Raw genomic sequence first — 13,435 nt, forward strand, 5'->3', positions numbered from 1 at the left:
CCTCCTGTGGACAGAAGAATATTGCACTTGCCTTGAAACTCTGATTCTTTGCTCTCTGCTGCCATCAAATGGTCAGGTAGGGAAGTGCAGCCTTGAGCCGTGGAAAACGTCTCTATGCTGCCCTCCTGTGGACAGAGTGGGAAATCCCGCCCCTTTTAAACAGGGGGCCAATCAGCGCCCTCGATCCGGCCAGCGCCTGGCTTTCCGCTCAATCAAAAGCCGAGAGGGGCTCTGCGACCAATAGCAATCCGCGTTGCAAATAACATCAATAAATAAACCCACCCGCGCAAGAGGCGGGGCTGCGGATTGGACGGCGTCTCAGCGTCCTACAGACATCATCAACTGAGCCACGCCTCCTCGGTGGGCGGGGCCTGTATCCCGGAAGTGAGCCGTGTGAACATAGAGCCATGCAGGAGGATCCAGGCCCCCGCCGCTGCTTCCTTTGCTCGGCGCCCGCCCCTTACCGCTGCCCTTCCTGCCGGGAGAGATCGTGAGTGGCCAGCCAGCCTTTGGGGTCTCACCCGGTGTTCCTTGGGGTTCCCTTTAGCAACTCTCTCTCTCCCTTTTTGTCTTCCAGTTGCTCCCTGCCCTGCTACAAGAAGCACAAAGGTAGGCCCCGACCTGCGGAACTCCCTGCTGCAGGCATGACGAAGGGAAACATCATGTTTCCTCACGGGAGAGGGGTCTCCTCCATATCAATATTGGCTCCTTTGGGCCAAGGCCCTTGTTGGCATCACCATCTATGTTTTTAAGTTATTATTAATTATTATTATTACTAGTAATATTGAAATGTAGTCGTATAATATAATATCTTGTATGTATATATACTTGTTAACCGCCCTGAGTCCCCTTCGGGGTGAGAAGGGCGGGATAGAAATGTCGCTAATAAATAAATAATAAATATAATAATAGTAATAATTTTATTTTTGTACCCCGCCTCCATCTCCCTACAGGGACTCGGGGCGACTAATTTATTTATCTATTTATTTACTACATATATATCCCGCTCTTCTCACCCCGAAGGGGACTCGGAGCGGCTTACAAATCAAATGAACATACAATATATTACTAGCATAGCACAATATAAGCATTAAATTACTATATTGTACTATATCACTATATGGTAACATTATTTGTAATATTACATTTAATATATAATAAATATTATTATATTGTATTTCATTATAATATTATCAATATTATATGTATATACAATATATTATATATTTATGAATCATTATACAATATATATATATATATATATATATACACACACACACATACAGGAGAGTCTCACTTATCCAACGTAAACGGGCCGGCAGAACGTTGGATAAGCGAATATGTTGGATAATGAGAGATTAAGAAAAAGCCTGTTAAACATCAAAATAGGTTATGATTTTACAAATTAAGCACCAAAACATCATGTTGTACAACAAATTTGACAGAAAAGGTAGTTCAATACGCAGTAATGTTATGTTGTCATTACTGTATTTACGAATTTAGCACCAAAATATTATGATAAATTGAAAACATTGACTCCAAAAATGTGTTGGATAATCCAGAACGTTGGATAAGTGAGTGTTGGATCAGTGAGACTCTACTGTATGTATATATAATGTATAATGATTCATAAATATATAATATATTGTATATACATATAATATTATACATATTATATACATTATATATATATATATAAAATAGCATAGCATGTTGCTATGGCACAGGAGACAAGATGGAACTATCTTCCTGGCTGTCAGGTTGGTATGATATCTTCCTCCCCCCCCCCCAATTAAAATTACACATAGGTGTTATTATATTATGATTTTATTGTGTTACTGTTTTTATTGATATAATACTGTTTTGAGCTTGTCCCAGTGTAAGCCGTCCGAGTCCTTCCGGAGATGGAGCCGGATATAAATAAAGTTTTATTATATTATTATTGTTGTTGTTGTTGAATATCTGCACCCATGCACTTACCTCTAATTTTCAACCTCTCTGCAATACGTTGTGTTCTCTTTGGCACAGAACAATGTACCCCCAAAGTAGACCCAACCCTGCCGCGAGATGTTCCCCAAGACGATCCCAGAACAAAACCATCAAGTGCGGAAGGTCTGTATGTATGTATGCTCAAGAGAAGGATCCCTTTGTATGTCAATATAATGCATTTCTTCAGTATATGGAATGTACTCTATTTATTTGATTCTAAGCTGTAGTTGTTGTCCCTGTATAACAACGGACTGCGTCTCAGCATCGCAGGTTTATCCTTATTGAAATAAGCCTTTCTGTGGAGAAATATGGTATATTTCATGTACATCTCTTTCATATTGTCTGCTCTCCTGCCATGGCCGTTTGCTCATAAGTTGAATGTGTTTGTAAGTCGGAACAAGGGGCATTTTAAAGTCATATATACATACATATATATGTGTGTGTGTGTCCGTCCCATTCTTATATATATATATATATATATATATATAAATTTTTATTACAGTTTCAAATCTTGTATACAGTGAAAGTGTGAGAACAAAAGTTCTGGGTGAAAAGATAAAATAAGTGAAGAATAGAAAAAGAAGATAAAAATATAAAAATCATAATAGTAGTCAATAGAAAAAGTAAAAAATAAAGAAAATTTATATCTATCTATCTATCTATCTATCTATCTATCTATCTATCTATCTATCTATCTATCTATCTATATGTCCCATTCTTAACTAGGAGTAATTTGTAAGTTGGATGTTTGTAACTTGGGGGACACAGCCTGGGTCTCCTCACCCTGGGAGGGTTTAACTTGAGACCCTTTTCTCCATTCCTTCAGGAGGCTCTTTTGCTGTGGATGACATCTTGACCGAAGATGACGAAGGCGACAAGGTCCCTCTCCATAAGCTCCAGCGCTTAGGTAAGCTTCCTGGTTCATTCCTGCCATATATATATCTATGTGTATGTGTGTGTGTGTATGTATATATATATAGGTAAAGGTTTTCCCCTTGACATTAAGTCTAGTCGTGTTCAACTTGGGGTTGGTGCTCATCTCTATTTCTAAGCTGAAGAGCCAGCATTATCCATAGACACCTCCAAGGTCACGTGGTCACTGGCATGACTGCATGGAGCACCTTTATCTTCCCGCCATAGTGGTACCTATTGATCTACTCACATTTGCATGTTTTCGAACTGCTAGGTTAACTATGGGCTCTTTCGGTCAGCAAATTCAGCAGCTCAGTGGTTTATTGTGCTCTCCACCGGATGCCTCATACCCACACACACATGCTTTGGATTGCTAGAGTTACACTTTAAAATGTCCTTGTTTTGACTTCCAAACAAATTCAACTTCAGAACAAACCTACAGAACTAATCTTGTTGGTAACTTGGGGACTGCCTGTAAAATGAGAACCATTTAAACCCAACATAAACATACCACTCTTTCAATGGGAAGTGTGGGCCTTCTTTGGGCTGATGAGAGAGTCACGTCAATTAGGATTTTATTTATTTATTTGCTACATTTGTATCCCACTCTTCTCACCCCGAAGGGGACTCGGAGCAGCTTACAAATCAAATGAACATACAATATATTATTACAATAGCACAATATCAGCATTAAATTACTATATTGTACTATATCATTATATTGTAATATTATTAGTAATATTGTTGTTGTTGTGTACCTAGACTTAGGGTGACCCTAAGCTTAAGGTTTAGGGCAGTGGTTCTCAATGTATGGATCCCCAGGTGTTTTGGCTTACAACTCCCAGAATTCCCAGCCAGTTTACTAGCTGGAGTTAAGAGGTCAAAAACATCTGGGGACGCACAGGTTGAGAACCACTGGTTCAGTTTGGGGAATGTAAACAAGGCCTGCCCAAGCTCTGGGGCTTTCGGATGTCAGCCCATTGGATGAGCTGGTTTTTGGGGAGTTGGCTTGGCTGAAGCCCGTCTTGGTGTTCCCAAACCTCTTTCCTTCTCTTTTCTTGCAAAACCAGGGGGATCCGTGGAACTGGGAGGCCTCCTGCGCAACCCACACCTTCGCCAATTGCTCCTCCGTGTGGACGGGGCCGCGGACAAGAGTGCCCTTCTCCGGGAATTCATGCAGGAGCCGCTCTTTGCAGAGTTTGCCGACTGCTGTCTGCGGATTGTAGAACCGCCACCGCCCGAGGAAGAGGAAGGAGCCCTCGAGTGAGATCTGCGACTCAGGAATCCAGAAGAGCCCCCTTTGCAAACGTTGCGAGTTCTAGGCTACCGAAAGCAGAAAATGGCCACCGATTTGAGGATCGTCTCCTCTCATGGCATAATTGGAGATGGGACACTGTGTTGACGTTTTCGGGTCACAATTCCTATCAGTCTTGACCACTGTGCTGGGAGTTGTAGTCCAACCAGTCTTCATTATTGATTGCTGAGAAAAATGTACATTTTTTGGATTTTTTTCCCCCAGCCATTCCTGGGGAATCTTGGCTCCCACTAAAGGTGATTATTTCTGAGAACTCCTACCCAACTTTTGTTGCAAATGTATGCCTTTTGTTGAGAAACCTCTTCGTTCCCAGGCACTATTTCTTAAACCCAGAAAGGGAAAACACACTTAGAATCCACCTGAATTCTCACAACCCTGTCCTTATGGCTGAGTTACAACTCACTGAGCTTGTTTTGATTCTGTTTCTATACAAAACGGTGGCATCCATTATGAAATCAATAAAGTTTATTAATTTGTGACGGCCAGGTTTTGGGTGTATTTATTGGGGAAGGAAATACAGCCATTTTGCTTGTTGCGCCATTCGCCTGAAACAAAAGAAAATCTTTGGGAACGAACAGAGGATGGGAGAAGAACCGTTGCATTTTGCCCTGAGTCTGGAAACGGTCTTCCGAATTGTCACAAAGGCCACCTTGGTATAAAAGAGAGGGCTGTTTTTTATAAAAAGGAGAGTTAAAGTGCGATAAATGCTCACTATCCCAGGCCTGCGAGTCCACTTTCAAACTGAGAGTCGCTTGTCGAGGAGAATCTGGTTGAAGCCGGTGACGATGTAGGCGTCGGGCTGGGTGTCCGCAAACAGCAGCGGCGACTTCCGGCAACGGAACTTGATGGAGCCCTGGAATGGGAAGGCATTGCACAGCTATGAGATTCTCTGGGTAATATAGTTATTTCAGTTCCCGGGGGGCCTCTGCGCATGCACGGTAAGCAATTTTGGGTTTTGGGGCGTTTTCTGTTATTTGGACTTTATTTTTCTAGGTTTTTTGATTGAAAGACATAGATTGGATGACTATGTCTTTTGTGGCCAAATTTGGTGTGATTTGGTTCTGTGGTTTTGCTGTTTACTCTATGGGAAAAATGCACATTGCATTTTTATATGTATGTATTCTCATTCATTCATTCCCTTGGTGTCTATACACACACATATATACCCAACATATACATACATTTATATATATATACGCACGCACACATGCATAAATACACACATACATATACACATATATATTATTGGTTGGGCTATTTAGCAAAATATGGCCGCTGGAACCCAGATTCTTCCTCCTTTTTCCAAAGAAGTTTTTGCAAACGGCTTTAGGGCCTTGGAGGAAGGAGGGAGGAGAGAAGAGTGGAGCTCCAGACTCCGTTTTGAAGTTCTTAAACTGCCTTGCCTTTGGAGATGAAAGGAGGGAAGAAAGAAGAGTGGAGCTCTAGAGACCTCTAACTAAAAAAGAGTCTCAAAGCAGCTTACAGTATTATTATTATTATTATTATTATTATTATTATTGCCCTGCTTTTTCTATCTAAAAAAGAGACTCAAAGTGGCTAATACCTCCAGGTGTTTTGGACTTTAACAGCCAGCAGGAATTGTGAGAGCTGGAATTCCAAACACCTGGAGGGCTGAAGTTTGATCATGCCTATCTTAAAGCCAAGGGCTATACGTTCTGTGCCACAAAAGCGAGAGCTGAGGGGGGAAGGTTAAAGGAAAAGGTTTTCCCCTGACGTTAAGTCCAGTCGTGTCCAACTCTGGGGGTTGGTGCTCATCTCCATTTCTAAGCCGAAGAGCCGGCGTTGTCCGTAGACACCTCCAAGGTCATGTGGCTATAGGCATGACTGCATAGAGTGCCGTTACCTTCCCACCAGAGCAGTACCTATTGATCTACTCACATTGGCATGTTTTCGAACTGCTAGGTTGGCAGGAGCTGGGACTAATAGCGGGCGCTCATTCTGCTCCCGGGATTTGAACCTGGAACCTTTTGGTCTGCAAGTTCAGCCGCTCAGCGCTTTAACACACTGTGCCATTTTTCAGACAGGACAGACCCAAAAGTGGGGCTGACCGTTGTGGCGGCAAGATGTGTGTCAATTAAAATGAAACACATAGGATCTGTGCCTATGGTTTCAAACGTATCATGAGCATCCTTTCCTAAAGAATGTTGTCGGAAGCAGAGAGACTCACCTGTGGGACGGCGCGAACAGAAGTGACGCCGTGCGACGGGCGACTCCAGAGTCCAGCGTCAGGTGAGTTGTTCTGCAGGACCCGGAGGCAGTTCAGAAGGGTGAGGCTTTGCCGAAAGCTGCCCGGCCCGGAAGGCACCATCGACGGGAGGAGGCCGAGGGGCCAGAATCGAAAGGATGCGCCTTGACGACTACGTTTTGCGGGGAGAGATGCTCCAAGGAAGGTCCCTCCGGCGTCAGCATCGTCCAGCTCCTCGGCTGCCTTCGCGTCTCTCTTGGCCTGGATTTCAAGTTTGGGGGGAAAGAGGGGTTTGGGTTAGGTCCCTGCTTCTGAAACTTTGAACCATGGAAAAATTGGCAAGCGGTTAAAAACAAATTATGGCACGATGCACAATGGGGATCGACAAACCTTGGGGTCCCCAGAAGTTGTCAATGCCTCGAAAGCATACCCTTACCTTCCATCGCTTCCATGCCCTTTGGACGACCGCAGCAGCCTTGCGACATTTTTGGAAGCGCTTCCTGGCCAACCACGAGCGAACCCCTGCAGTAGGCAGTCAGGGAAAAAATAGTGCATTAAAGGAATATGATGGAGCGTTGACGTTGCATGACATCAAGCAGAATACAGCTTTATCGGAAGAGGGAGCGTCCACAGGTGTCTCTTGAAGCACTGATCTAATGGACTTCTACCTAAACAACAAAATATTTATGACCCACTTCTTGTAGCTCATGGTGGGATTATTGCTGGAAGACTCTCTCGCAAACTGGGCACAATAGCGACACACAGCACTTGGGAACCTAGTGTGTGGCTCCCCAAACTCCCCCCCCCCCCCCAAATAAACTTTTCAACCAATTTTTCATTTGATTCAGATCCTTTTGAGATCCTTGTTTTCTTCCCTCCTCACCTGATTGGATGATGAGGGCACTCCGCGACCGCTCCGCCTCCCTCCGCCTCTTAAACCTCCGCCAAAAGCGCTGGACGCAGAAAGCTGCCTCGGAGAAGACGCCCATCCGCCGGCCCTCGAGGAGATCCAACTGCAAAGGAAATGTAAAATTCCCTTAAGCGGGGCTGATCTTTGGACAGGACGCAGCCAAGATCCCGATTCCTGACAAATCAGGAAATTTGGGAGGATTCTGAGGACGAGGGGTTTCAAAATGACGTGTCTGAGAGTCAAAATGAAGCGACTTGAGAGTGTTCAGGGAAAACTGCAGACAGATCAAGCTGAACCGACTGATGCTTTGCACCCTTTAGATCATTACCAAGCAATTGGGGAAAATGAAAATATCATTTCTCTGGAGAAAAGGCCTTGGGACGATGAGTAAGTCGAGGAAGGTTCAAGGGAGTGTAGATTATATCTCAGATATATAGAAAAATAGGCAAGCTAGGTCTTCCCAGCGAATCCGAGATAAGGCCCTGAAATCCAGGTGTCTCAGAAATGATTTCATGGGAACCTGGATGGGCTCAAATTAAGTGCCGTGGCTTCAAGCATTTCAGAGGAGACAACACTGCTAAAGGGGAAACTCCTGTTCATGTTTCCAAGTTCCTTGTTCGTAAATTGTCAAGATTCTTGTTTCATGTTCCCATCAATGCCTACGTACCTTTGAGGGGTTTGCCAGAGAGCGATTCCTGTGTTCATGTTCATGGAAATTACCTTGGAATATTTCTATGTTTTTGGATTTCTTGGTTCTGAGATTTTTCCCTGGCATCTTTGAATGATTGCTATTGAACTCTGGCATATTTTGTATACTTCATGTTTTACACTGACTTTTTCTTTTTGCAATTTACCTTTTTATATTATTTTCCCAACAAACATTTTATTACTAGACTCCTGGCCTCTGGTGTGGCGCTGGGTGATCGGGTGCCTCAGTCCTAGGATGCAAAGGTTACAGGCAATTCCCGAGTTACAAATATCAGACTTACGTTGTTAAGAACTATTTATTTATTTTATTTATTTACATCACTTCTATCTGAGATAAGGCCCTGAAATCCAGGTGTCTCTGACATGATTTCTGGTAGTGTGTTTGTTGTTAGAGTGTGAAATGTTAAATCAGTTGTTGCTGTTGGATTGTGTCTATGTGTTCTGGCAAGCTTTCCAGCAGCACAGGAGTTAATTACATGCCAGCCCTGATTGACTGCCTGCAGGGCCAATGGGTCAAGACTTCCGTTTCAACTGAGTGGACGGAAGATTGGTAATGGACTGTGGAATGTTGGGAGGTGCCTGCTAGCACTGATAACAGACTCGGCAAACTGAGAGGACATGCTTTGTCCTTGCCGAGGAAACATGTGTCCAGAGAGTGATGGTATCTAGAGTTGTATATAGCTCGTATAGCTTATAGGCCGGGCTGTGGCGCAGGCTGGAAAGCAAGCCAGCTGCAACAAATCACTCTGACCAAGAGGTCATGAGTTCGAGGCCAGCCCGTGCCTACGTCTTGTCTCTGTCTCTGTTCTATGTTATGGCATTGAATGTTTGCCTTATATGTATGCAATGTGATCCGCCCTGAGTCCCCTTCGGGGTGAGAAAGGCGGAATATAAATGCTGTAAATAAATAAATAATAATACTAATTGTAAATAAAGCTTATAGTACCGCTGGGATCAGCAGATAATTTACGACTGAGCTGTCGTTTGTTGGTGTCACTTTCGCCGATGCCTAAGTTGTCTGACTGATAAGGGAAGGTGAGACCTGACTCATCAATAAGTCAGGGTGGCGATAACCCCTGACAATTTCATGGGAACCTGGATGGGCTTAAATTAAGTGCCTTGGCTTCAAGCATTTCAGAGGAGACAACGTTGCTAAAGGGGAAACTTTAAAGAATGGAGCTGAGACAAGAGGAAGTGAGAGAAATCTATCCCTTGGAAGGGAAATCCACTCCTGGAAAGAGTTATCGAGGGGAAAAGATGTCTCATGGCACCATTCACAATCCCACATAAATCCCTCCGCCGGCTGTCACTGACCATAGCGTTGGTCATAAACACTTTGGTTTTGCCACAGTACGCTGGATTTGCACGGGTTTCGTGCTCCTCACACGTTTGCCAAAGGATGTTTCGGACCTCTTCCTCCTCCTCCGAAGATGCTTCTGCTTTCCAACCTGTGAGGGAACGATGAAGACGGACCGTTTGTGTTTTCCAAAATGCCCTTCGGTTCCCTCCGCTCCCTCCTCGGATGTGGGCTCTAACATCCTAAGCTTACCTTTGCCACCGGAGCTGGTTCAACTAAAGCAAAGAGAGAAGGGTGAAGCTCCCGGCTTGGAAGAGAAGCTCCCGCAGAGAGAAGCAGGGCTTGGAGGAAGAGGAGAAGAATCCAGGGAAAGCTAGAGAAACCAAAAGGGCGGTTGGGAAGAGAGTCGGCACCGGGAGACACAGAACGAGCACACCGCCGTGGTTCTGGCTTGGAGGGAGAGAAGAACCACCGTGGCTCTCGGATGGAGAGGAGAGCGGCCAACATTCGCCAGACCTTCCTTTTGTGCCTTTTTAAGGCAGGGAATGGTCAAATAAACCCGCAACAAGGGTCACTCCAAAAGGAATGCACACCATTCCTGAGATACTTTCAGGAACATTGACCTGGGGAGAAGGGTCGCTAGTTGTACTGATTCTTGCAGGATCGTAAATAAATTGGGAAGTTGAAGAAGAGGAACAAGAGAAATACCACCCAGATATGAGAGAAAAGCATAGACATCAGAGTCTGTAAAAGTCAGAAAGACTTCCACAGAAGAACATACCGTTTCCTCTAACAGGAGCGAAGCCATTTTCCTGGTGCTTCTCAGCTCTGGAGTTTGGCTTCTGGGGCTTCTTGAGCACCTTGTAACGCTCTAGAAAGCTTCCAAATGACATCCTGTCCAAAACAGAAGGAAAACAATTAATAAAAATATAATAATAATAATATTAAAAATTATTTGTTACCTGCTTCTCCCAATGGCTCGAGGCAGGGTGCAATGAACATATAATACATATAATAAACTAGCTTTGCTCGGCCACGCGTTGCTGTGGTAAAGTATGGTGGTATGGGAAATAAAGTATTGAGGAATTGGTGGTAGTTAAGGTAAAGGGTAAAGGTGTGGATTCCAGATAATCCAGTTAAAGCAGATAAGATTATAAATGGGTTATATAGCTGTGTGGAAGGGCCTTGAGTCTACACTGCCATCTAATCCAGTTGAAATCTCACAATTTGTATTTTACAGGCAGTGTGGAAGAGGCCTAAGTGAGGCCTAACTCTGCCTGTCCTCTGGGTGAGTGGGTTGCTAGGAGACCAAGAGGGGGGAGCTTAGCCTTCTAACTGGCAGCAATTGGATAAAAACAATTATTCCTCTCCCTCTTAATTAGGACTTTATTTTTTTTCTTTTTGTTGTATCAACCTAGAGGCATGGATGATGGGTTGTGTTGTCAATTTTGGAGGTTGGGGGGTGTTTAGTTTTGTTGTTTTGGCGGTCGCCAGGATTCCATCACTCTTTTATATATATAGATGCATAGATCAAATCAGAAGAAGACTATATTATTATTATAGTATGGGAGCCTGTCTGTGTAAGTGGACACCCCAGCAACACACATACATATTTTCACTTTTTTATGTGTATAGATTATTGTAAGGGAAGATCTGTGCAATTCTGGAGCCATCTTACCTGACTGGGAAACCGGCTGCGCTGATGCTGACTGTCTCCACGATGCCACAGGCCTCCAGCTGACGCAGAACCTGCCAAGAAAATATAATAATAATAATAATAATAATAATAATAATAATAATAATAACAACAACAACAACAACAACAACAACAACTTTATATTTTTATCCCGCCACCATCTCCCCAAGGGGACTTGGGGCGGCTTACATGAGGCAAGGCCTGACAACACAATGAAAATAAAAATAAAAATACTTAAAAAGCAATTCACAATATAAAGGTAGGATAAAAACAGCAATATTGTAACAATAAATAATAATATCAACTGGCAACCAGACACTTTTTGTCATATTTATGGATGGGTAGACTAAAAGTAGCAGTACAGAATAGATTGATAACTAAAGTGCATTATTCAGTCATCCTATCCTTTCAGTTATTTATTTATTATTTACTTATTTGCAACATTTATATCCCACCCTTCTCACCCCGAAGGGGACTCAGAGTGGCTTAGAAGTTGTATGTAAATACAATATATTATATTATTAGCATAGCACAATATAAGCATTATATATTACTATACTGTACTATACCACTATACTCCAATATTATTAGTACCATTACATGTAATATATAATATACAATTATAATAGTATAGGGTTAAAGGCAGATAGAAAAGTAGGTGCGTTCTAGAGACTAAAGGACTAAGCCATTGCAAGAAATATCATGGCTGCAGGCGTTATAATATGTGTGTGTATGTATATAACATTGTATATAATATACAATATAATTTACAGTGATAAATAATAATAAATATAGTGTATATGCACGTAACATTGATAATAATATAATGTAGTGCAATATAATAATAATAATAATAATAATAATAATAATAATAATAATAAATATTAATTATATATTATGTATTACATGTAATATTGCAATATAGTGGTGTGGTGCAATATGCTGGTATATAGTGCTAGTGTTGTGCTGTGCTATTGATATAATACACTGTATGTAAATATTATAATATAAATATAATATTATATAATATAAGCCGCTTTGAGTCCCCTTCGGGGTGAGAAGGGCGGGATATAAATGTCGTAAATAAATAAATAAATACATTATAACAGCATTGTTGGAACTCAACCACATCCTGTGCAGGACTGTAGTCCTCATCGAGGAATAGCTAGGTGGATGGGTTAGTTGGCAGGGAAAAGGCCTTCCCCCATTGGCCTCTCTGCCTGCCTGTCACTCTGTCCTCTCTCCCTATCACCTTCCTTGTCAATGATACATCTCAGGGACACACCTCTTTTTCTATTCTTTTCCTGTGAGCATGGAGAGAGACAAGATGTCTGCTGTGAGCGAGTTACTTAATTAGATAGCTAGGTCCTGTTAACTTTCCTATATAGAAATGTAGTTTATTTTTTTAAAGCCTTATATAACAACAACAAAAATGAAAGGCTGACCTCCTCTTGTCGGAAGAGGGCGGCTTCACATTCCGCATTGGGCTTGATGCACCGGATGTAATGTGGGGAGGTGCTGTGCAGGATCTCCATCAGCTGCTCCAGGGAAGCCTAGAACAATAAGAATTGGTGAGCCATCCTATAATGAAGTATGAATTTTTGGTTTACAGATGTTATTTTTAATTGTGTGTTTGTGTTTTAAGAGGGTAAGTATTACAGTTATTGCATCTCAGCACTCAGAGGCTGATTGCCATGGAAAAGTAGGCGGAGCCAACTGCCGTTTTGTTGAAGAAGTGCAGAGTTTAAAAAAGGGATTCAGTCTGTGCTCTGATGAGGCACAGGGAAGATTGATCCTAGGTTGAGGGGATCAAGGAGACTCAATTGTTCATTTTTTAGTCGGTTTAAAATAAGTTTGGTGACTTATTTAATGTAGTCTGTGTCCTGGTAAGGAACAGAGAATCTGTGATCGTATATCACAGGGGTGACTTCGGTTTAAAAGTAGCAGAGGAAGAAGTCCTAACTACTTTAAGTAAAAGAAGTGACACTTTAGGGAGTTTGACTCATCTCATTCTAGTATTGTAACTGTTAATAAAAATACCTCCAAGTGAGAAACAATATTGTAACCACTAAGCTCTGTGCTTGAATAAACTTGTTATTGTTCTTCCAACATCTAAGCCTCTGTTGCATATATTATAAACCAAGTTACGTTACCATCTAAAGTGAATAAGAAGAAGGAAGAAAAAAAGTAAAAGGTCTCCTCCCTGAGTTTTTGGTGGTTGCATCTTCACAAATTGGTGGCAGCCATTATTAGCTCTTTACAAAGTGGTGGCAGTCATTATTAGCTCCTCGCATATCCCCTCGAGGAGTCCGTCAACAATCTGAAGTCCAAAACACCTGGAGGACCAAAACCCGGGAAGCACAGATTGGCAAAGAAAATCCTGGTGGATTTATAAAGATCTC

At 42.4% G+C, this 13,435-nt stretch overlaps 2 protein-coding genes across 5 annotated transcripts in view; one reads left to right on the plus strand and one right to left on the minus strand.

Annotated features, from left to right (window-relative positions):
- Window positions 1–334: 334 nt before the first annotated feature.
- On the plus strand, window positions 335–4,695 carry LOC100562122 (zinc finger HIT domain-containing protein 3). The gene is made up of 5 exons (XM_003230033.4): window positions 335–490; window positions 578–609; window positions 2,029–2,112; window positions 2,816–2,896; window positions 3,972–4,695. The coding sequence occupies exons 1-5, from the start codon at window positions 408–410 to the stop codon at window positions 4,166–4,168; spliced, it is 477 nt and encodes a 158-aa protein (XP_003230081.2). The 5' UTR covers window positions 335–407; the 3' UTR covers window positions 4,169–4,695.
- The window catches only part of myo19 (myosin XIX), a 53,496-nt gene continuing 44,724 nt past the window's right edge, over window positions 4,664–13,435 (minus strand). For 3 of the 4 annotated variants that reach the window (XM_062959356.1, XM_062959354.1, XM_062959355.1), the window contains 8 exons: window positions 12,479–12,586; window positions 11,016–11,086; window positions 10,119–10,231; window positions 9,355–9,488; window positions 7,306–7,435; window positions 6,859–6,944; window positions 6,405–6,683; window positions 4,664–5,069 (listed from right to left, as the gene is read on the minus strand). In XM_062959356.1, coding sequence (XP_062815426.1) covers window positions 4,953–5,069; window positions 6,405–6,683; window positions 6,859–6,944; window positions 7,306–7,435; window positions 9,355–9,488; window positions 10,119–10,231; window positions 11,016–11,086; window positions 12,479–12,586 — 1,038 coding nt within the window. In that variant the 3' untranslated portion in view covers window positions 4,664–4,952. Of the gene's footprint in view, window positions 5,070–6,404; window positions 6,684–6,858; window positions 6,945–7,305; window positions 7,436–9,354; window positions 9,489–9,589; window positions 9,711–10,118; window positions 10,232–11,015; window positions 11,087–12,478; window positions 12,587–13,435 lie in introns of those variants that run through there. The other variant, XM_062959357.1, reaches the window with a different exon arrangement.

The sequence above is a fragment of the Anolis carolinensis genome, unplaced genomic scaffold, assembly GCF_035594765.1.
Source record: "Anolis carolinensis isolate JA03-04 unplaced genomic scaffold, rAnoCar3.1.pri scaffold_7, whole genome shotgun sequence".
Taxonomy (NCBI): Eukaryota; Metazoa; Chordata; class Lepidosauria; order Squamata; family Dactyloidae; genus Anolis; species Anolis carolinensis.